General features: G+C 47.9%; 2 protein-coding genes and 1 long non-coding RNA gene across 3 annotated transcripts; 2 read left to right on the plus strand and 1 right to left on the minus strand.

Annotated features, from left to right (window-relative positions):
- Positions 1-167: 167 nt before the first annotated feature.
- Positions 168-4,566, plus strand: TRAPPC14 (trafficking protein particle complex subunit 14). Its single transcript, XM_070362153.1, has 11 exons — positions 168-763; positions 977-1,072; positions 1,169-1,298; positions 1,464-1,550; positions 1,694-1,814; positions 1,919-2,066; positions 2,213-2,295; positions 2,406-2,569; positions 3,096-3,250; positions 3,462-3,655; positions 3,769-4,566. The coding sequence occupies exons 1-11, from the start codon at positions 353-355 to the stop codon at positions 3,920-3,922; spliced, it is 1,743 nt and encodes a 580-aa protein (XP_070218254.1). The 5' UTR covers positions 168-352; the 3' UTR covers positions 3,923-4,566.
- A 204-nt stretch (positions 4,567-4,770) lies between these two features.
- LAMTOR4 (late endosomal/lysosomal adaptor, MAPK and MTOR activator 4) lies at positions 4,771-8,111 on the minus strand. Its single transcript, XM_005893145.3, has 4 exons — positions 8,008-8,111; positions 7,439-7,519; positions 5,449-5,566; positions 4,771-5,100 (listed from the first exon to the last, which is right to left on the minus strand). Exons 1-4 carry the CDS (start codon positions 8,008-8,010, stop codon positions 5,003-5,005), a joined length of 300 nt encoding a protein of 99 aa, XP_005893207.1. The 5' UTR covers positions 8,011-8,111; the 3' UTR covers positions 4,771-5,002.
- Positions 8,112-8,186: 75 nt separating this feature from the next.
- LOC138985539 (uncharacterized) lies at positions 8,187-19,076 on the plus strand. The gene is made up of 3 exons (XR_011462569.1): positions 8,187-8,270; positions 13,867-15,875; positions 18,043-19,076. It is a non-coding gene; the product is annotated as an uncharacterized lncRNA (long non-coding RNA).
- The last annotated feature ends 792 nt before the right edge of the window (positions 19,077-19,868 follow it).

The raw sequence follows: 19,868 nt of genomic DNA on the forward strand, positions 1-19,868 counted from the left end.
GGGGGTCCTTTTCGTAGTCCAAGAAGTCTAGCCTTCTGCAGCAGCCTAACCCCGGCCGCACCCTCCTCTCTCCTCCAAAGTCCAGTCACCTACAAATTCCGGCGCCTCCGAGGCCACGCCCCTCCCCTTCCGCTTCCGGTTTCTCACCAGTCATTCGGTCCTGCACCCCGGTTCCGGCCCCGTGGGGTCTCGGTTCCGGGTTCGTTGTCCCGGTTCCCGGCCCCAGCTGGTCTGTCGGGCCGGCCCGGCCGCGCGCAGCACCAGTCGGGACTCGGGGCTCCCGGGACCACCCTAGCGGCCCCTCTACCCTCCGCCGGCCCCGGCCCACCTCGCCCCCCGGCCCGCGCCGCCCATGGAGTCCCAGTGCGATTACTCGATGTACTTCCCGGCCGTGCCGCTGCCGCCGCGCGCGGAGCTGGCGGGGGACCCGGGCCGGTACCGGGCGCTGCCCCGGCGCAACCACCTCTACCTAGGGGAGACGGTTCGCTTCCTGCTGGTGCTGCGCTGCCGGGGCGGTGCGGGGTCCGGCGCCGGGGGCGGCCCAGGCTTGGGCTCCCGAGGGGCCTGGGCGGAACTGGCGACCGCCCTGGCCGCCCTGGCCTCGGTCAGCGCCGGAGGCGGGGCGCCCGCGGGCGGTGGCTCGGGCGACCAGGATCCCGAACCCCCGGGGGGCGGGGACCCTGGCGGTGGGGGGTTGTTTCGAGGCTGCAGCCCCCTCCTCACCCACGGCCCGGGCCCTGCTACCTCAGGGGGAGCGACCACGGTGAGGAGCCCGGAGCGCCACGACACAGGGCGGAGGGGCGGTTTGCGGGGCTCCCAAGACCGGAGGGGAGAGGGACGCCTGCGGGAAGCTGGAGGCCTATGACGGATGAGGAGAGGGGAGGGCGAGAACCACGTACCGTAGATCTTAAAGGGGACGCGGGCGCGGCGGGTGGCCTTGACTCTCCTGACCTCTTCAACCCCTCTGGCAACCCAGCTGCCTGTGGAGGAACCAATTGTGTCCACAGATGAGGTCATCTTCCCACTCACCGTTTCACTGGATAGACTGCCCCCAGGGACACCTAAGGCCAAGGTAAGGTTGGCACGGAGTGGAGCTCTGTCTTAATTGAGACGCCCTTTCTGAGGCTGTTTCTCCTCTTGACTGTGGTCCCGTGTCCCCTGTGCTCAGATTGTAGTGACCGTGTGGAAGCGGGAGGTTGAGGCACCAGAGGTCAGAGATCAAGGCTACCTGCGCTTGCTGCAGACCCGATCTCCTGGGGAGACCTTCAGGGGCGAACAGAGCGCTTTCAAGGCCCAAGGTGGGGAGGAGAATGCAGACAGGAAATGCTAGTGTCTGGATTTTGTGGGGACAGCGGAGGGGTGACACCAGCAAGTGCCCGATCCGGGGAAAGGAAGACTGGACCTGAGGGTTGGAGGTGAGGTGCGCCCAGCCGGTCATCTCCAGCCTCCGCCCTCTCCTGCAGTGAGCACCCTGCTGACTCTGCTGCCCCCTCCAGTTCTGAAGTGCCGCCAGTTCACTGTGGCTGGAAAACACTTGACCGTGCTCAAGGGTGAGCAGACTGGAGGCTCTGGTCTTGGGTGGCAATGTGGCCCTGGACAATACGGTGGGGATAGATCCATTTTGGTGGCGGGGGAGGATTGGTGTGGTCTGAGGAGTTCAGATTCTCTGAGCTGAGCTGGTTACCTCCCACAGTGCTGAACAGCTCCTCCCAGGAGGAAATTTCTGTCTGGGATATCCGCATTCTCCCAAACTTCAATGCCAGTTATCTACCTGTCATGCCCGACGGCTCTGTGCTGCTGGTGGACAACGTCTGGTGAGGTCCTGGGAGGGGCAGGGCTGCAGAGTGTTGGGCATTGCTGCAGGGCCCAGAGCTCTGGCAGGGAAAGGTCCAGCTCTGATCCCTTTCTTCTCAACTAGTCACCAATCTGGTGAAGTCTCCATGGGCTCCTTCTGCCGGCTCCCTGGTACCTCTGGCTGCTTCCCCTGCCCACTTAGTGCCCTGGAGGAACATAACTTCCTGTTTCAGCTCAGAGCGGGTGAGCAGCCCCCTCCAGGGGCCAAGGAGGTGAGTACAATGGACTGGTGTGTTTAAGGACAAAGGCTGAGAAAATGCACTGGGAAGAGAGAGGCCAGGGAGTTGACTAACAGGAGAGGAAACCTCTCCTTCAGGTCATTACACACAGGTAATGTTTCTGCTTGTCCCTCTGACAGGGCCTAGAGGTTCCCCTGATTGCTGTGGTTCAGTGGTCTACGCCGAAGTTGCCCTTCACCCAGAGCATCTATACCCACTACCGGTGAGTTTGTGGGACACACCTCAATGCCCCCCCACCCTGCTGGACACCATCCTGTTCATCTCTGTTTCGAAACACACACATCCTGCTTCCCTGTCTCTCACTGCTTCTAGCCTGCCCAGCATCCGCCTGGACCGCCCGTGCTTTGTGATGACTGCTTCTTGTGAGTCCCCTGTTCGGACCTATGAGCGTTTCACTGTTACCTATACGCTGCTCAACAATCTCCAAGACTTCCTTGCTGTAAGGCTCGTGTGGACCCCGGAGCATGCCCAGGCTGGTAGGTAGCTGCCAGGCTTGTCCTCAAGGAGGGGAGGGGAAAGGAAGATGTCATGGAGGCAGGTGACTTGTGCCAGGCTGCTTCAGCTGTGTACCTGGATGGTCTCCACGGTGTCATAATGCAGAGTTTAGAGAGGCCATGGGCAGAGTGATTTTAAGGGCACTGACACTTGAGCTGGGTTCCCCGTTTGACTTGTACATCTCCCATTTCTTAGCTGTGTGACCTTTAGTAGGTTTCTTAACCTCTCTGAGCCTCAGATTTCTCATTTCTAAAATGGAGGAAATACTACTTCATGGGGCTGTTACAGTAATTTAGTAAGTTAATATGTGTGAAGTGGTTAGAATAGATCTCAGTACATGATAACTATTAGCTACTGTTGTTTATAAAGTTCAGCAAAAAATAGCATATACTTAGTTTACTCCACAGAGTGGCTCTGAGCATCAAGCAAGACTGTGCTGATGAAAGCCCTCTGCAGACTGAGAAAGGCCGCACAGATGTGTTTCCCGGCCCTGTTTCTGCCCCTCAGGAAAGCAGCTGTGTGAGGAGGAGCGCCGGGCCATGCAGGCAGCCCTGGACTCCATCGTCTGCCACACACCCCTCAACAACCTCGGCTTCTCCCGGAAGGGCAGCGCGCTCACCTTCAGCGTGGCCTTCCAGGCTCTGCGGACCGGGCTCTTCGAGGTGGGCTGGGTGAGGCCTAGCGTCGGGTGGGAGGAGTCAGAGCTGCTGGCTTCTATGGCTGAAGCATAAATGGGTGGGTGCTACGAAGCCGGGGGGAGGGAAGGTGGGCTTTAGATCCAACTTTGGCCTGTCCAGTGGGGAAGATGACCTGAAAGGGGGTCGGGGGCCTGGCAGCTGAGCTGGCCGGCTGATCTGTGTCTCCCCACCCCAGCTGAGCCAGCACATGAAGCTGAAGCTGCAGTTCACTGCCAGCGTGTCCCACCCGCCGCCCGAGGCCCGGCCCCTCTCTCGCAAGAGCAGCCCCAGCAGCCCTGCCGTCCGGGACTTGGTGGAGAGGCACCAGGCCAGCCTGGGCCGCTCGCAGTCCTTCTCCCACCAACAGCCCTCCCGCAGCCACCTCATGAGGTATGGAACCGCGTGGGGAGGAGCCCGCAGGCTTGGTAGAGGCCGGGATCGGGAAGGGAGCAGCACAGGACCCTGGGGTCCGGCCAGGGCCCACAGCCTCTACCTTCCTCCAGGTCGGGCAGCGTGATGGAGCGCCGGGCCATCACTCCCCCCGTGGCCTCCCCTGTTGGCCGCCCCCTCTACCTGCCTCCGGACAAGGCTGTGCTCTCTCTGGACAAGATCGCCAAACGCGAGTGCAAGGTCCTGGTGGTGGAGCCGGTCAAGTAGACCATCCGGCCGCCTCCCTCTCACACTCCCGGAAATGGACAGCCCCCAGTGTGGGTGCTCCCTTCCAGGCTGTGCCTCCCCGGGGAGCCTCCCACCAAGGGTGAGGGGGCCCCCGCAGGGCCGCCTGTCTGTGTTTACTGATGAGGGACGAGGAAGAAGCTGTGAAATGGCCGGGGATGGCTGCAGCGTGAAGCCGACAGTATTTCCCGGACTTCCTGGGGGGGCTGGCCCCACCCCTTGGCCAGGGCAGGGGCTCCAGGAGCTCCCTTGCCCACCGCCTTGCACCCTGGTTCTAAGTTTACAAAGTGTTTTCCTTGTTCCTCTTATGTTGTCTTCCCCGCCTCTGACATTCCCTCCCTCCCTCCCACCCGTAGGGCTGAGATCAGAGGGTGGTGACGGTAAAGGGACCCGACAATGACACGACCCTCCTGTCTCAGGTCAGGGGAGAGAGCTAGGTGGCCTCCCCTCGTCCTCATGTTTACGTTTGCAGCCTGAAGCACTTTAAGTTGTGTGGGATTTTTGGTTTGGGTTTTGTTTTTTTTTTCGGTCTGTCTGTCCCTGTAACTTATTCTCCGACTACTGCTTCCAACTGAAATAAGACTATTAAATGCCTGTTCAGGAGGGAGAAAAAGACTGTTACTTGGGTGTTGGTGGCAGCAGCAGAGACCTAAGGGCTCAGAAAGATTCCCTCCAACCTGTACACCAAATAGCTCCCTTCCATCCTGTTTTTTTTTCTTCTGATTCCCAGTTTTATCTGTCCACCCCACTCCTCTGGTATGAGGGCCCGGAAGCTGAAAGACACATGGGGTATGACTCTCCTCCCCCAATACACACAACACATCCCCGGGCCCAGGAACATCATACTCATGTTTATTAGGGAGGCTGAGAAGAAGGGAGGTCCCCTCACCTTCACTCTCCTTAACAGAGTACAAAGTCCCCGAGCCTCTGCCCTTCCAGGTTGGGGTGGGGAAGCGGGTGAGCAGACAGCTTTAGTTCTAGTGGCACCAAGAGAGAGGCCGCGGAGGTTCCCGTCTTTCTCATCACAGAGGTTCCTCCTCTGCCCCTCGCCCTCGGGCAGGCTCACACGTCAATGGGCTCCCGGCCTCGGTTCTGCCTCTTCACCACAAACACCCTCTGTCCCGACACGGTCACAAGCAGTGTGTGTTCTCCAAAGACCACTGGAGGGGAGACGCACCTTCCCCCAGCCCAGAAGAGGGAAGGGAGCAGAGAGTTAGTGGGTTGTGGGGGCCTCCGTGGGGGTTGCACACAAACCGGCTAGGATCCAAAGCCAAAGGAATTCAACAGTTCAAAGCTCAGAGATTAGAAGATGGGAGGTCTCCATTAAATCCCCTCCCTCCTCTTGCTTTTCTCATAGTTCTGATACAGGGGTAAATACCAAGGGGAAGACAGGGATTCCAGAAGAGATGGTGGGCAGCTGGTAGGGGACAGGTGTCTTTCCCTGAGAAGAGTGGCCTTGGGGAGCAGCACCCCCGCTCCCTTCCCCACCACCAGAGGCCGGGGCTCACCCGACAGACGCTTGAAGGGTACGCTCATGCCTTGGTGCAGTCGGAAACCGCAGGCCGTGCTGACGAGCTCAGAGATGGCGCTGGCAGCCTGCTCGTCATTCTCCAGATCCCCAGATGACTGCACACAGAGGGAGGGGGGCAGGAATCAGGGAACAGACTGGGAGGCAATTCCAAGAACACTTTGGTGGTAGCATGTATAACCTCTCTGTCTCCACTTTCCGATATCCCAACATCACCCCTAGTTTTGGAAAAACCTAAAACTTTCCTATGACATTGTTGCCCCTCTTGATGCCATCTTGTTCCAAAATACTGGGCTTCCCGAGGAAGCAGGAACTTTCATCCATCTCTTTACTGACCCTGTTTCCCTAATCCCTGAATCTTGGTTTCTCTCCCTGTCTCCACTTATTTGAAGAAAACCACATTCTCACAGATCAGTGCCCACCCACCACAGCTAGAGTCCCAGGCTCCATCTTCTCCCATTCCCCATTTGTCACCCTGTCTGCAGAACCTGAAACATAAACATCCCTTTTGTCTCTGAACCCCTTCGGACTACCTAGCCCTTGAGTAATGACGTCACAGTGGCCTGGGCTTCCTCTTTTCTGGTAATGATCTCAACTTCTTACCTCCTCAGTGTGGCCCTCCTGCTGGATTCTATACGTTTCCTCATCTGTAAATTGGGGACATCAGTACCTATCCTACGTGCTTGTGAGTGTCACAAGAGTACTGGGGCAAGATGCTCACACTAGCTCCTGGCATTATCTATTTAACTGCTATTCAGTTCAGTTCAGTCGCTCAGTTGTGTCTGACTCTTTGCAACCCCATGGACCGCAGCATGCCAGGCCTCCCTGTCCATCACCAACTCCTGGAGTTTACCCTATTTTTCTATATCAAACTCAGTATTTAAAGCTGCACTATCAAAATCCCCCTTACCTCTTCCCCTCCCCAATCAACTTCCTTTCTTAAGTCCTTGCTGGTTAAGGGACCATCATTCTAGACTTGAGTTCAAAGTCTTACAGGATGGAAAAGTATCCCCTTTATTACTGAACTCAAGTCATTACAAAGACAAATTGATTCTTCCTTTAAAAACCCCTTCTCTCCTTGCTCCTCCTCATTGCAACCAGAGGTTTCATACTTACATTTTGGCAATAGCATCCCTGCTTTTGAATCCCACCCCTTCTGGCTTACCTTTAGCTTTACCTAACAGAACAATGCCACTCAATCACTTCATCAGCTTGTTTCTGTTCAAAAATCCTTCAAGATTAATCCAAATGTGTTAACCCCCAAGAGAGCCAAATGTGTTAACCTAGCCTTGAAAGTCCTTCACAATCGGACCTTTCCTCACCATATCCTCTTCTTCCCCCAATGTTTCCAAATCTTTTCAACATAACCCCATCACCAATTCAGACAGGCTGGTGTTACACTCCTGCAAAATGTCCACCTCCCAACCCTGAATATTCTTTCTTTCCTGTCATCTATCCATCTTTTAAGCCCAGATGAATTCTTACCTCGTCCAAGGAAGGTTCCTTGCCAAAACACAAGTTATAATATGAAGGGCTGAATCCTTCACTTTCTGGACTCCTTCAGCTGGGTTAACCACACGCACTACTTTAAACTTTTAGCTTTAAGCCTTCTCTCTCTAGCTAAATTGAAAACTTCCAGAGCTGACACTGTATTGTACTACAGAACAAAATACCAAACCTCTTCAATACATACCAAATAAAGACATACTCAAGAGTACCTTGAGTATTGTCAGTTATCAACAAATCTGTAACTTGCCTGCCTTTGGTAAAGTCGGTAAATCTCTTTTACCTCAGGACAGTTACAAGACTAAGAGTCCAGAGATTGATTAATTGATTTAATTCCTACATGCCAGGCGTGATACCAGGTAAAGACCAAGAACAGAAACCAATCGGGCCAAACAGGGCAACATTAGAAGGCATCCTAGGGTCGTGTGTACTTGGAGCACGCCCCTCCCGTTTCCAGAACGCACCGCCAGCACCGCGCCTTCACTCAGCACCAGGTAGCCAAGCTGGTCGGGGATTCGCTCCAGCCCCTGGGTCAGTGCCGAAGTCTGGTGGGTAAAGATGCAATTAGTGAGCAGCGGGCCGAAAGGATGGCCCTTGGGCAACCCGAGTGTCTCTCTTGACAGTGCCCCCTGCCCCTGCTCCAGGCCTCTTTACCCAGCCAGGGCCCTTCCAGACCCTCTTCCCTCTACACTTCAACACTGATGCTCCTGAGCCTCCGTCAGTCCTCTCCTTCACCCGGGCTCCACCAGCTTTCCACACGTCACCTTTGCTACCCCACGGGCCCCCTCCCCAAACCCACCTGTGGCCTGCGCCTCCCCCTCAGACTAATCCCCAGCTTCTACACACCCTCCCAGCGACTTCTCCTTGGCCTTCTACGTCGCCACCCCTCCCTTCTCCATTTCCTTCCAGTCCCGGGGAGAACAGGAGGTGAGGCCGGAGGGCACGCTCAGGACCCGGCAACCAAAGAGATTGGGGGACAGGGGTAAGGAACCCCCGGCGCGGCGCGTAACTCCGCGCATGCGTCCTCACTCACCATCGCAGCTCTAGGTGCTAGGGGCGCCTGCAGCCAAACCTTGCTTCCGGCTCCAGGCCGCGGTCACGTGCTTCCCCCGGCGGTCTCCTCCTCCAGCCCTGCCCTGCCCGACTTTAGTCCCGCCCCCAAGATGCCGATTGGAGAGTGGCTACGTCATCAGACTTACTCTGCCAGTGCGGAGCGCCGCTTCCGAGACGCTCGCGCATTGGCCGCACATCCTCCTGAACATTAATCTCCCTTCCCCTTAGCCCCGGAGCACGAAGGTAGGGGGCGTGTTGGCGGTGGGCGGGTCTGGAGGCGGGGCCGGAGGGAGGCCGGGCTGAGAGTTTGCGCCTGTGCACACGGGGATGGCGGGGGGCAGATTCCGACAAAGCTAGGCGGCTCACAAGTGGAATCCTGACAAAGCCAAAAGACGTAGATAAAGAGCTATTCAGATGCTACTCTTGTGCGTACTTCAGGCAGCTCTCTGACAGGCATTTGTTCCAAAGATATTTTTCGTCCCGGGATTCTGTAAGAAACTGTGTGATAGAGCATTATCCTTCCCTAGCCAAGGGAGCTGCAATACTGAATATTCTCTGCCAGGAATAATTAGAAAATGACCTTGGGGTAACTTTTTAAATATATGAGTGTCATTTAGAAATTTTTTGTTTTAATTTAAGTAGTTTTTAGACCTGCTGCAATATTAATGTGAGGCAAAATGATGATAAACAGTAATAAAAAAGCTTGATGAGGATTTGGAGACATTGGAGCCCTCATACATTGCTGGTAGGGATGTAAAATAGTGCAGTTGCAGTGGGAAACAGATTGGTGCTTCCTCTGAAAGTTAAATAGAGTTACTATATTTATAAATGAAAATTAAATGGGACCTAAAAATTCCACTCCTAAATACATACCTAAGAGAACTGAAAACTGTATGTTTACACAAAAACTTGTACACGGATGTTTATGGCAGCATCACTCATAATTGCCCCCAAATGGAAAGCAACCCAAATATTCATAAACTGAAGACCAGATAAAGCAATGTGGCATATCCATACAGTGGAATATTATCCAGTTGTAAAAAGGAATGAGGTACTGATCTATGCTATCACACGGATAAACTTTGAAAACATCATGCTAAGTGATGGAACTCAGACCATCCAGGCCACATATCATCTGGGTGTATCTGTGAGATGTCTACACTGGGCAAATTCATAGAGACAGAAAGCAGATTAGTGGTTGCGGGGGGCTGAGCAGAGGGGGAAATGGGGAGTGACCGCTAATAGGTGTGTTGGATGATGAAAATGTCTTGGAATTACAGAGTTATGATGGTTTCACAACCTTGTGGATGTAATGAAAACCACTGAATTGTACAGTTTAAAAGGGTGAATTTTACAGTATGTGAATCATATCAATAAAATAAAACTGCTGTTGCTTGAGGAGAAAACCAGTTAGAGAAGATGGATGCCTTTTTAAAAATCAGGTACGATTATAATATAAAATTTAAATTGGAGGGGGATGTAGAGAGAGAAAATTCTGTGGAGATGCTTGGTCTGCAAAACCTTCTGTGGCCTTGTGGAATCTTTTTTTTTTTTTTAGCACACACTGGTTCCAAGCATTTTCATCTATACACTGGCCAAATCCTCATTAACCATCTTTGTAATAATATCCCCAGATACTATATAGATGAGGAAGTGGAAACTTGAGAGAGATTGAGCCTTGCTCACGGCACACAGCTGGCAAGTGACAGAGCCAGATTCCAGTCTAAGTCTGCTGTTGCTGAGGCTGAGGCTTTTTCCACTGCTCCACTGGCCAACTTTTTTTTTTTGAAGTTACACTTGATTTTACCTCAGAAATTGCCAGTTCTCATTGTTCTTGACACAGAGGAACCTCTCACAGGACAATGCTCAGCAGCCATCGCTAGAATTGTTTCATTTTCACAAACAGCTTGAAACATGCTACTTATGAAGGAAGCGAAGCCTTTCATTCATCCGGTGTTTATTGAGTGCCTTCTATGTACCACACACACACTGTTCTTGAAACTGGAGATACAGCATTGAATACAAATGAAACATATTTTTTTATTGTTTTCAAGGAGCCCTGGGGCAGAGGGTGAGCCAGATAATAAATTAATAAATAAGAAAATAAGTATATTGAGCAGTGAGAAATGCTATGCAGAGCAGAGTTCTGCATAAAGCAGAGTTCCATTTCCAGGACTTAGAGCTAGAGAATTCTCTAAAACAGACCTTATTAAAATTTCTGTCTTTCCTTAGGCTCCCCACAGCTTAGTCACTTTTCCTCAGTTGCCTCTTTTTCCTCTACCTGCTATAAAAAGCACGTAGATTTGTCCATTTCATTGGGTCTTCATTTCCTTGTGAGGGCTCCCATGTCATATAAAACTTGTATTAAGTAAATTTGTATGCTTTTCTCCTGCTAATCTGACTTCTGTCAAGTTAATTCTTAGGCCCAGCTGAAAACCCTAAGAGGGTAGAGGTAAAAAAAAAAAAAAATGCCTCCCCTACACTGTGAAGGTGCTTCTAAGGTAGGAAAAATATTCAGTTTTGAATAAAGCACATTAGCTTCCATGATGTGGATGGCCTTCATCCAATCGACGGAAGGTCTTAAGAGAAAAGGCTGAGGTTTCCGGAGAAGAAGGAATTCTCATCAAGAATTTAATTACATAGAAATGTTAGGGGAAGCACACTGATTGAAACTGCCCACCCTGGCCAGGCACCATAGTAACTATTTGCATGAGTACAGAAACGCTCCTGAGTTCCAGGCTGTTGCCCAGCAGATTTCAGACTCAAAACTGCAACATCAGCCCTTCCCTGAATTTCCAGTCTGCTGGCCTAGCCTACAGATTCAAGACTTACCAGTCCCCACATATTGTGAGCTAATTCCTCAAAATAAATATGCTCTCTCCCACCAACCCCATCCCCTTATTCTCTTGAGAACGCTGACTAACACAGTGGTTAACTCATGGCTGGTTCCTGTGGGTTTGGCATCTTTGCTGCCTCCCTTTGCATTCTTTTTCTTTTTGATTCTGATTTTTGGGGGTCGTTGTTTGCTTTGAAACTAGACCTCCTTGCCTGTCACACACAACCTCCTTTTCTCTTATTTTCCTAGAACCAATTATTACCCTATCAAACAGCCATCAACAGACTCCCCATTTCCAACTCTGCCCTTCTTGGTTCTCTTCACCCTGATGACACCAGTTCAACCAGCACTTTTCAAGGACTACAGGATAAGCATCATGTGCTTTGGGAATAAAATGGTGAAAACACACAGCCCTGAGCCGTGAGTGCTCAGCTTGTAAGTGAACAAGGCAGGCGTGGAGTCACGTGAAGTGTATTAAGAGTAACACTTGAGAGATGAGCCCCTTCAATCCCCTGGGACAAGCCGTGTGCACTGGGAGGGGTTGAGTTAAGGGTGAATAAAAGGATGCGTGGTTTCCAGTCAGGAGGCTCTACTAGGCTGAGGGGTGGCGGGGGTGGGGGGGTGGGGGGTATTGGGATCTTTTGGCAACAGACTCAGACAGGAAGGAGCAGGCCAGCTCTGCCTCTGGGATGGATGAAAACATGTTATTTTACATGTCTGGATTTGTTCCTCCTTTTCAAAAGAAGGAAGGGCAAAGAGCAGAGTTAGAGATCCAGAGGCCAAAATAAAAACGTCTCTAAAAACTAGAAGGAAGTCTTGGGAGAAAAGCTGGGACAATGTAGGAAAAAATCATTAATTCGCAACTTAGCATAGATTCTGGGGATCTAGAGGTGAATGCTTAAATGGAAAGTGTTGAATTCTCCAAGTCCTAATTAAAGGAATGGCATTATTTAAAATCAAGAAAATGGTGCCCCAAATTATACACACCTTTCTAAGTCTTGGAAACATGTTTATCCTTGGCAATTAATAAATTACAATTTGGCATATAGGAAAAAAGTTTTGTAGGTAGCAGTGTGCTAGGTTTTGAGGTAGACACTGGAATTTCAAAGGTGGACTAGGTCCTCATCTTCAAGGAACTCACTGTCAAGAAGCTCAGTGAGCACTCACTGGATATTCTTTTTTTATATGTATTTACATTTTTGAAAAATTAAATCGTGGATATTACAAATGCTATGTGCCGTCCCTTTGGGCTCTGCCAGTGCCGCCTGGTGTGAGTGGAGCACCAGTTCTCACGGCCTTGTTGCCTCCAGATGAAGGTGCAAGTTCAGGTCCACACTTTGCCCTACTGATGTCAGGTGGGGGCGTGCAGTGCCAGCCAGTGTTTCTTCATGCCATTTTTTCCTGCTGTTTTGCTGCCATGTGGGAACAGACACTTAGATCCCTCCTGGAGTCAATTTCATTTTGAATAGCTTGTATGTTACTCTGCATTGTTTACACCCTACAGAGAACCCATTAGCTAGCTTGCAAATGGAAATATTCTTTAAGAATACTCAGTGGATGGAATACATAGCAGAAGGGATACCACTTGAGAGTGAATTAGTAAGGTGAAGAATTACTCCAGAACTCACTACTGTTCTTTAGAACTCTCTTTACTCTGTTACAGTTAATAATTCTTTATATTAACTTTCCCTGTTCAGATTAACATGTGATTTCTTTTTCTCCTGATTGAACACTAGTAATTCCTAATAAATCACCTTTTGACATTTCTATTTTTCTCAGTAATACAAATAGCCCTGGAATTTCAGTGGCTGTTTGACACAAGTAAAGTTTATTTTCAACTCACCTGAAGTCCCGCCAGTGTCTGGGAGCAGGCTTTTACACTGCTGTCCTCCAAGCTGCCACATCGGAACCCAGGCCCCTTTCATCCTACAACTCCACTGACCCTTGGGCCTCCCCAGAGGTCACTACTGGGTCCTCTGCACTCAGCACACTGGTGAGCTGAGAGAGACAGAGACAGAGAACAAAGGATTGCATGAGATGTTTTGAAGCCAGGCATGAAAATGGTGTGCATCTTCCCTGCCCAAGTTCCAATGACCACAACCTACTCGTGGTCCAAACAGGGAATTTGGGAAGCATTGTCTTCAGGAAAAGAAGATGCAACTAGCTAGCTCCTCCTTCCCATCTTTCTAATGTATTTACAATAATTTTGTGTTGTTATTGTTCAGTTGCTAAGTTGTATCTGACTCTTTGCAACCTGCGTGGACTGCAGCATGCCAGGCTCCTCTGACCTCTATTATCTCCTTTGCAAATTCAAATTCATGTCCATTGAGTCAGTGATGCTATCTAACCATCCCAGCCTCTTAGACGTAGTAATCTGTGTTTATATTTTATAATTATATAAATATTTTCCTCTTCGTAGTCAAAACAAATACTATCATTTAGTTTCTTGTGTTTCCTTGGCTCTCTCTCTTTTTTCCTCTCCCTTCCTTCCTTTCTTTCTTTTTTTTCTTTCTTTCTACTTTTCATGAGTAAATAGCACCTGTGGTGTCCAGGCATTCTTCTAGGTTCTAGGAACATAGCAGTGACCACCACCAACAAGAAAAGATTCCTGTTTTGTGGTGCACACACTCCAGTGAAAAGACTCAGAAACAGGTAACAAAATAAATATACATAAGATTCTGAAGAATGAAAATTTTTCTGCAAGAAAAAAATAATGTGAAAGTGCAAGATGGTGAGGAGGCGGAAGATAGATTAGATGGTCAGGAAAGATGCTTCTGAGGCAGTTTCATTTGGGCTGGGCCCAGAGATAAAAGGGCTTTCCTGGTGGCTCAGAAGGTAAAGAATTCATCTGCAATGCAGGAGACCTGGGTTCGATCCCTGGGTTGAGAAGATCCCCTGGAGGAGGGCATGGCAACCCACTCCAGTGTTCTTTTTTTTTTTTTTTTATAATCTCTGCCATATTTAATTTCTTTTTTTTTTTGTTTTTTTTTTTTTTGCCTGGAGAATCCCCATGGACAGAGGAGCCTGGCGGGCTACAGTCCGTGGGGTCACAAAGAATCGGACTCAACTGAGTGACAAAGCACACACACACATTCAGATAAGAAGCAGCCAGCTCTGTGATGATCTTGGTGATCATCTCTGGTTCATTCAACCCTCTGCCTCTTTTCAACTGCACCTGTGTATCGGAACACGCTTGGAGAAAAAGTTGTCTCTGAACTTTCTCACTGACCGTTCTCACTTTAGAGTCTGACCACAAACCTCAGGGAGGCCCTACTGCTGCACAGCAATCACAGTGGTTCTCAGAATGTGATCCCCAGGCCGGCAGCATCAGCATCACCTGCAGCTTGTAAGATATACAGCTTCTCGGGCCCCACCCCAAACCTACAGAACCAGGAGTTCTGGAATCAGGACCGCCAGATTCAGGAGGAGCTCAGGCTTCCCAGGTGACTTGTGGTAAAAGAATCCTGCCAATGTGGGAGATGCAGGTTCCATTCCTGGGTCTGGAAGATCCCCTGGAGGAGGAGATGGCAACCCACTCTAGTATCCGGTGAGCTACAGTCCAGGGGGTCTCAAAGAGTTGGACATGACTGATCGACTGAGAACGCACACACAGGGAGCTCAGTCTGTTTCAAAAAGTCCTCCAGGTGATTCTGACGTGCACTGAAGTTTGAGCCACCGCCCTGGTGCCCCTGTATTTCTCCTCTCTCCTGAAACCTTCTGCATCCCCACACTCAGCTGATGACCTAACCTACTTTCTTGAACAAAATGAAGCAATAACTTTCCACACTCCCATCTGCAACTTCATCTCTACACCTTATCCCCTGTGCCCACTCAAGAGCATCACTCAGCCAATTTCTCCCTCTTCCTCCTAAATCATCTTTCCTCTCAACAGCCTTCTTTTCATCACATTCCCATCAGCATATAAACATGTTACTTTTTACTTTATTTGCATGTGCTTAAGTATTTTTGAGTGAATTTCACACATCATGATGTTCCACTCCCAAATATTTCAGTATAAACCTTTAAAAATCAGGATATCTCTTTAACAAGTGGTGCTGGGAAAACTGGTCAAGCACTTGTAAAAGAATGAAACTAGAACACTTTATAACACCATACACAAAAATAAACTCAAAATGGATTAAAGATCTAAACATAAGACCAGAAACTATAAAACTCCTAGAGGAGAACATAGGCAAAACACTCTCCGACATACATCACAGCAGGATCCTGTATGACCCACCTCCCAGAATATTGGAAATAAAAGCAAAAATAAACAAATGGGACCTAATTAAACTTAAAAGCTTCTGTACAACAAAGGAGACTATAAGCAAGGTGAAAATACAGCCTTCAGAATGGGAGAAAATAATAGCAAATGAAGCAACTGACAAACAACTAATCTCAAAAATATACAAGCAACTCCTACAGCTCAATTCCAGAAAAATAAATGACCCAATCAAAAAATGGGAAAAGAACTAAAAAGACATTTCTCCAAAGAAGACATACAGATGGCTAACAAACACATGAAAAGATGCTCAACATCACTTATTATCAGAGAAATGCAAATCAAAACCACTATGAGGTACCATTTCACGCCAGGCAGAATGGCTGCGATCCAAAAGTCTACAAGCAATAAATGCTGGAGAGGGTGTGGAGAAAAGGGAACCCTCTTACACTATTGGTGGGAATGCAAACTAGTACAGCCACTATGGAGAACAGTGTGGAGATTCCTTAACAAACTGGAAATAGAACTGCCATATGACCCAGCAATCCCACTACTGGGCATACACACCGAGGAAACTAGAATTGAAAGAGACACATGTACCCCAATGTTCATCACAGCACTGTTTATAATAGCCAGGACATGGAAGCAACCTAGATGTCCATCAGCAGATGAATGGATAAGAAAGCAGTGGTACATATACACAATGGAGTATTATTCAGCCATTAAAAAGAATGCATTTGAATCAGTTCTAATGAGGTGGATGAAAGTGGAGCCTATTATACAGAGTGAGGTAAGCAAGAAAGAAAAACACCAATACAGTATACTAACGCATATATATGGAATTTAGAAACATGGTAACAATAACCTTGTATATGAGACAGCAAAAGAGACACAGATGTATAGAACAGTCTTTTGGACTCTGTGGGAGAGGGAGAGGGTGGGATGATTTGGGAGAATGGCATGGAAACGTGTATATCATATATGAAACGAGTCGCTAGTCCAGGTTCGATGCATGATACTGGATGCTTGGGGCTGGTGCACTGGGACGACCCAGAGGGATGGTACAGGGAGGGAGGAGGGAGGAGGGTTCAGGATGGGGAACACGTGTATACCTGTGGTGGATTCATGTTGATATATGGCAAAACCAATACAATATTGTGAAGTTAAAAAAAAAAAATCGGGTTAACCAAAAGTAGATTCTACATAACCAAAACTAGATTCTTTTCATCTAGTATCCAGTTCATAATCGAGTTTCTTCAATTGTCCTTCAAGAGTTTATGCAATTGTTTTTTCAAAGCCAAATCCATTCTGGGATCTGGCTGTTTTGTCCCTTGATTTTTAAAATTTATTTTTATTTACTCATTATGTGACTGTGCTATAAGCTCCCAGCATGTGGGAGCTTAGTTCCCTGACCAGGGATTCAACTCATGTCCTCTGCACTGCAGGTGGATTCTTAACCACTGGACCACCAGGGAGGTCGCTAGTTTGTGCTTTTTAATGAATTGTTTAATTCATCAGTTCAGTTCAATTCAGTCACTCAGTCATGTCCGGCTCTTTGCAACCCCATGGACTGCAGCACGCCAGGCCTTCCTGTCCATCACCAACTCCCAGAGTTCACTCAAACTCATGTCCATTGAGTCGGTGATGCCATCCAACCATCTCATCCTCTGTCATCCCCTTCTCCTCCTGCCCTCAATCTTTCCCAGCATCAGGGTCTTTTCAAATGAGTCAGCTCTTCGCATCAGGTGGCCAAAGTACTGGAGTTTCAGCTTTAGCATCAGTCCTTCCAAAGAAATCCCAGGGCTGATCTTCTTCAGAATGGACTGGTTGGATCTCCTTGCAGTCCAAGGGACTCTCTAGAGTCTTCTCCAACACCATAGTTCAAAAGCATCAATTCTTTGGTGCTCAGCTTCCTTTATAATCCAACTCTCACATCCACACATGACTACTGGAAAAACCATAGCCTTGACTAGATGGACCTTTGTTGGCAAAATAATATCTCTGCTTTTTAATATGCTGTCTAGGTTGGTCATAATTTTCCTTCCAAGGAGTAAGTAAGTGTCTTTTAATTTCATGGCTGAAATCACCATCTGCAGTGATTTTGGAGCCCCCCAAAATAAAGTCTGCCACTGTTTCCCCATCTATTTGCCATCAAGTGGTGGGACCGGATGCCATGATCTTAGTTTTCTGAATGTTGAGCTTTAAGCCAACGTTTTCACTCTCCTCTTTCACTTTCATCAAGAAGCTCTTTAGTTCTTCACTTTCTGCCATAAGTGTGGTGTCATCTGCATAATTGAGGTTATTGATATTTCTCCCAGCAATCTTGATTCCAGCTTGTGCTTCATCCAGCCCAGCATTTCTTATGAGGTACTCTGCATATAAGTTAAATAAGCAGGATGACAATATACAGCCTTGATGTACTCCTTTTCCTATTTGAAACCAGTCTGTTGTTCCATGACCAGTTCTAACTGTTGCTTCCTGACCTGCATGTAGATTTCTCAAGAGGCAGGTCAGGTGGTCTGGTATTCCCATCTCTTTCAGAATTTTCCACAGTTTATTGTGATCCACACAGTCAAAGGCTTTGGTATAGTCAAAAAGCAGAAATAGATCTCAGATGTCAAATTTATGTGCATGGAGCTGTTTGCAATATTCCCTTATTTTAATGTCTGCAGAGCCTGTAGCCATAGCCTCTGTTTCCTTCCTGGCATTGGTTATTTTTGTCTTCTCTGTTTTTTCATTTGATTTTCCTATATTTTCAATCAAATGTGATTAGGTATGGATTTCTCAAAAATTTCTGTTTTGGCTTTGTTGAGATATTTGCGACAGTAGATCCATGCCCCTCATTGTGTCTATTTCAGGGAAATTCTCAGCCATTATCTCTTCAAATTTTTTTTCTCACTGTTTTCTCCAAGCTCAATTAGATGCTATTTGTTTATTTTTGGTTTTATTTTCTTTAGGAGATGGATCCAAAAAACTCTTGTGATTTATGTCAAAGAATGTTTGTCTAAGTTTTTATGAATGAAGAGACAACCTACTGAATGGGGGAAAATATTTGCAAATCATATGACAATAATAAATTAATATTCAACATATCTAAACTGATCATACAACTCAACACCAAACAAACAACCCGATTAAAAAATGGGCAGAACTGAATAGACACTTTTCCAAAGAGGAACTGCAGATGGCTAACAAGCATATGAAAAGATCCTCAACATTGCTTATCATCAGGGAAATGAAAATAAAACCACAATGAGATATCATCTCACACCTGTCAGAATGACTACCATCAAAAATAACACAAATAACCAATGTTGGCAAGGATGTTGAGAAAAGGGAACCCTCATACACTGTTGGGATGTGAACTGGTGCAGCCACTGTGGAAAACAGTATGGAGATCTCTCAAAAACAAAAAATAGAACTACTCCATGACCCAGCAATTCTCCTGGGTATATATCTGGAAAAAAAAGGCACTAATTTGAAAAGATATACACAACCCCTGTGTTCATAGCAACATTATTTACAATCACCAAGATATGGAAAAGCCTAAGTGTCCCTCAACAGATGAATGGATAAAGAAGATACGCTGTGTATATACACAACAGAACACGACTCAGCCATAGAAATAATGAAAACGTTGCCATCTGCAGTGATGGATGGACTTGCAGGGCATCACACGAAGTGCTCAGCTGGTAAATAACCTGCCTGCAGTTTGGGAGGCCTGGGTCCCCTCCCTGGGTTGGGAAGACCCCCTGAAGAAGGGAAAGGCTACCCACTCCAGTATTCTTGCCAGGAGAATTCCATGGAGTCCATGGGTCACAAAGAGTCAGAGGTGACTGAGTGACTTTCACTTCACTCACTTCACACTAAGTGAAATAAGTCAGATAGAGAAAGATAAGTACTGTATGCTGTCATCTATATGTGAAATCTAAAAAATACAACAAACTGGTGAATATAACAAAAAAGAACGGGACTCACAGGTGTAGAGAACAAACCAGTGGTTACCAGAGGTGGGGGTGGGTAGCATTGTGGAGGCAGGTAGGGGAGTGGGAGGTATAAATTATTGGCTGTAAGATAGGCTACAAGGATGTATTATATAACACGGGAAATATAGCCTGTATTTTGTAATGGCTGTTAACTGAAGCGTACGCTTTAAAAATTGTACTAAAAATAAAACCAAAATATAATGCTGTTGGAAAAATGGCACCAACAGACTTGCTTGACACAGGGTTCCACCAATCTTTAACTTGTAATAAATACAGTATCTGCAAAGTGCAATAAAATGAGGTATGCCTGTGTACGACCCTCTCTGCTCTCCAAGCCTTTTCTTTGTAAATCGTTCTTATCTGGTCTAATCAAATAATTTGCATAATATCTTTTGGAAATAGAATCGAAATAATGTTTCCTCTGTGAACCTTGAAATTTTAAATGTCTCTTTTCTCCCAACCTCTCCCCCATTTCCTGCAGCCATGGCTTCCTGCTTGAGCCACCTCTCTCCTCTTAGTACTGAGTGCTACGTAGAAGACAATGAAAATTGGTGGGGAAAGCACTCAGTCTTCAAGCAAGAGCACTATATCTCATCCCGTGCACTTCCCTCATCCACTTAGGTATGGATTTCAAGTCTAGTTTCCTTCTAGAAAGGAGAGATGTATGGCTCTCTCCCAGGGCATTGCTTTGTTCCTCAGACATCAATAGAAAAGGCTCCCCGGTGAGTGGGAAGAGGAAGTCATTCTTCTTTGTCTGGGGTTTGGACCGCAGTGTTCTATGGTGATTAATTTCCTCC

Source organism: Bos mutus, chromosome 25, assembly GCF_027580195.1.
Source record: "Bos mutus isolate GX-2022 chromosome 25, NWIPB_WYAK_1.1, whole genome shotgun sequence".
Lineage (NCBI taxonomy): Eukaryota > Metazoa > Chordata > Mammalia > Artiodactyla > Bovidae > Bos > Bos mutus.

What these genes read in the sequence shown, in the direction of transcription:
- TRAPPC14 (XM_070362153.1), top strand. Translation starts at nt 353, where the DNA reads ATGGAGTCCCAGTGCGATTACTCGATGTACTTCCCGGCCGTGCCGCTG. An exon ending in CCTCAGGGGGAGCGACCACG is followed by an intron (nt 764 to 976) that starts GTGAGGAGCCCG and finishes CTGGCAACCCAG; the next exon opens with CTGCCTGTGGAGGAACCAAT. An exon ending in CCCGGAGCATGCCCAGGCTG is followed by an intron (nt 2,570 to 3,095) that starts GTAGGTAGCTGC and finishes TCTGCCCCTCAG; the next exon opens with GAAAGCAGCTGTGTGAGGAG.
- LAMTOR4 (XM_005893145.3), bottom strand. An exon ending in GTGAAGGCGCGGTGCTGGCG is followed by an intron (nt 5,567 to 7,438) that starts GTGCGTTCTGGA and finishes CTCTGTGTGCAG; the next exon opens with TCATCTGGGGATCTGGAGAA. An exon ending in ACCCTTCAAGCGTCTGTCGG is followed by an intron (nt 5,101 to 5,448) that starts GTGAGCCCCGGC and finishes TCTCCCCTCCAG; the next exon opens with TGGTCTTTGGAGAACACACA.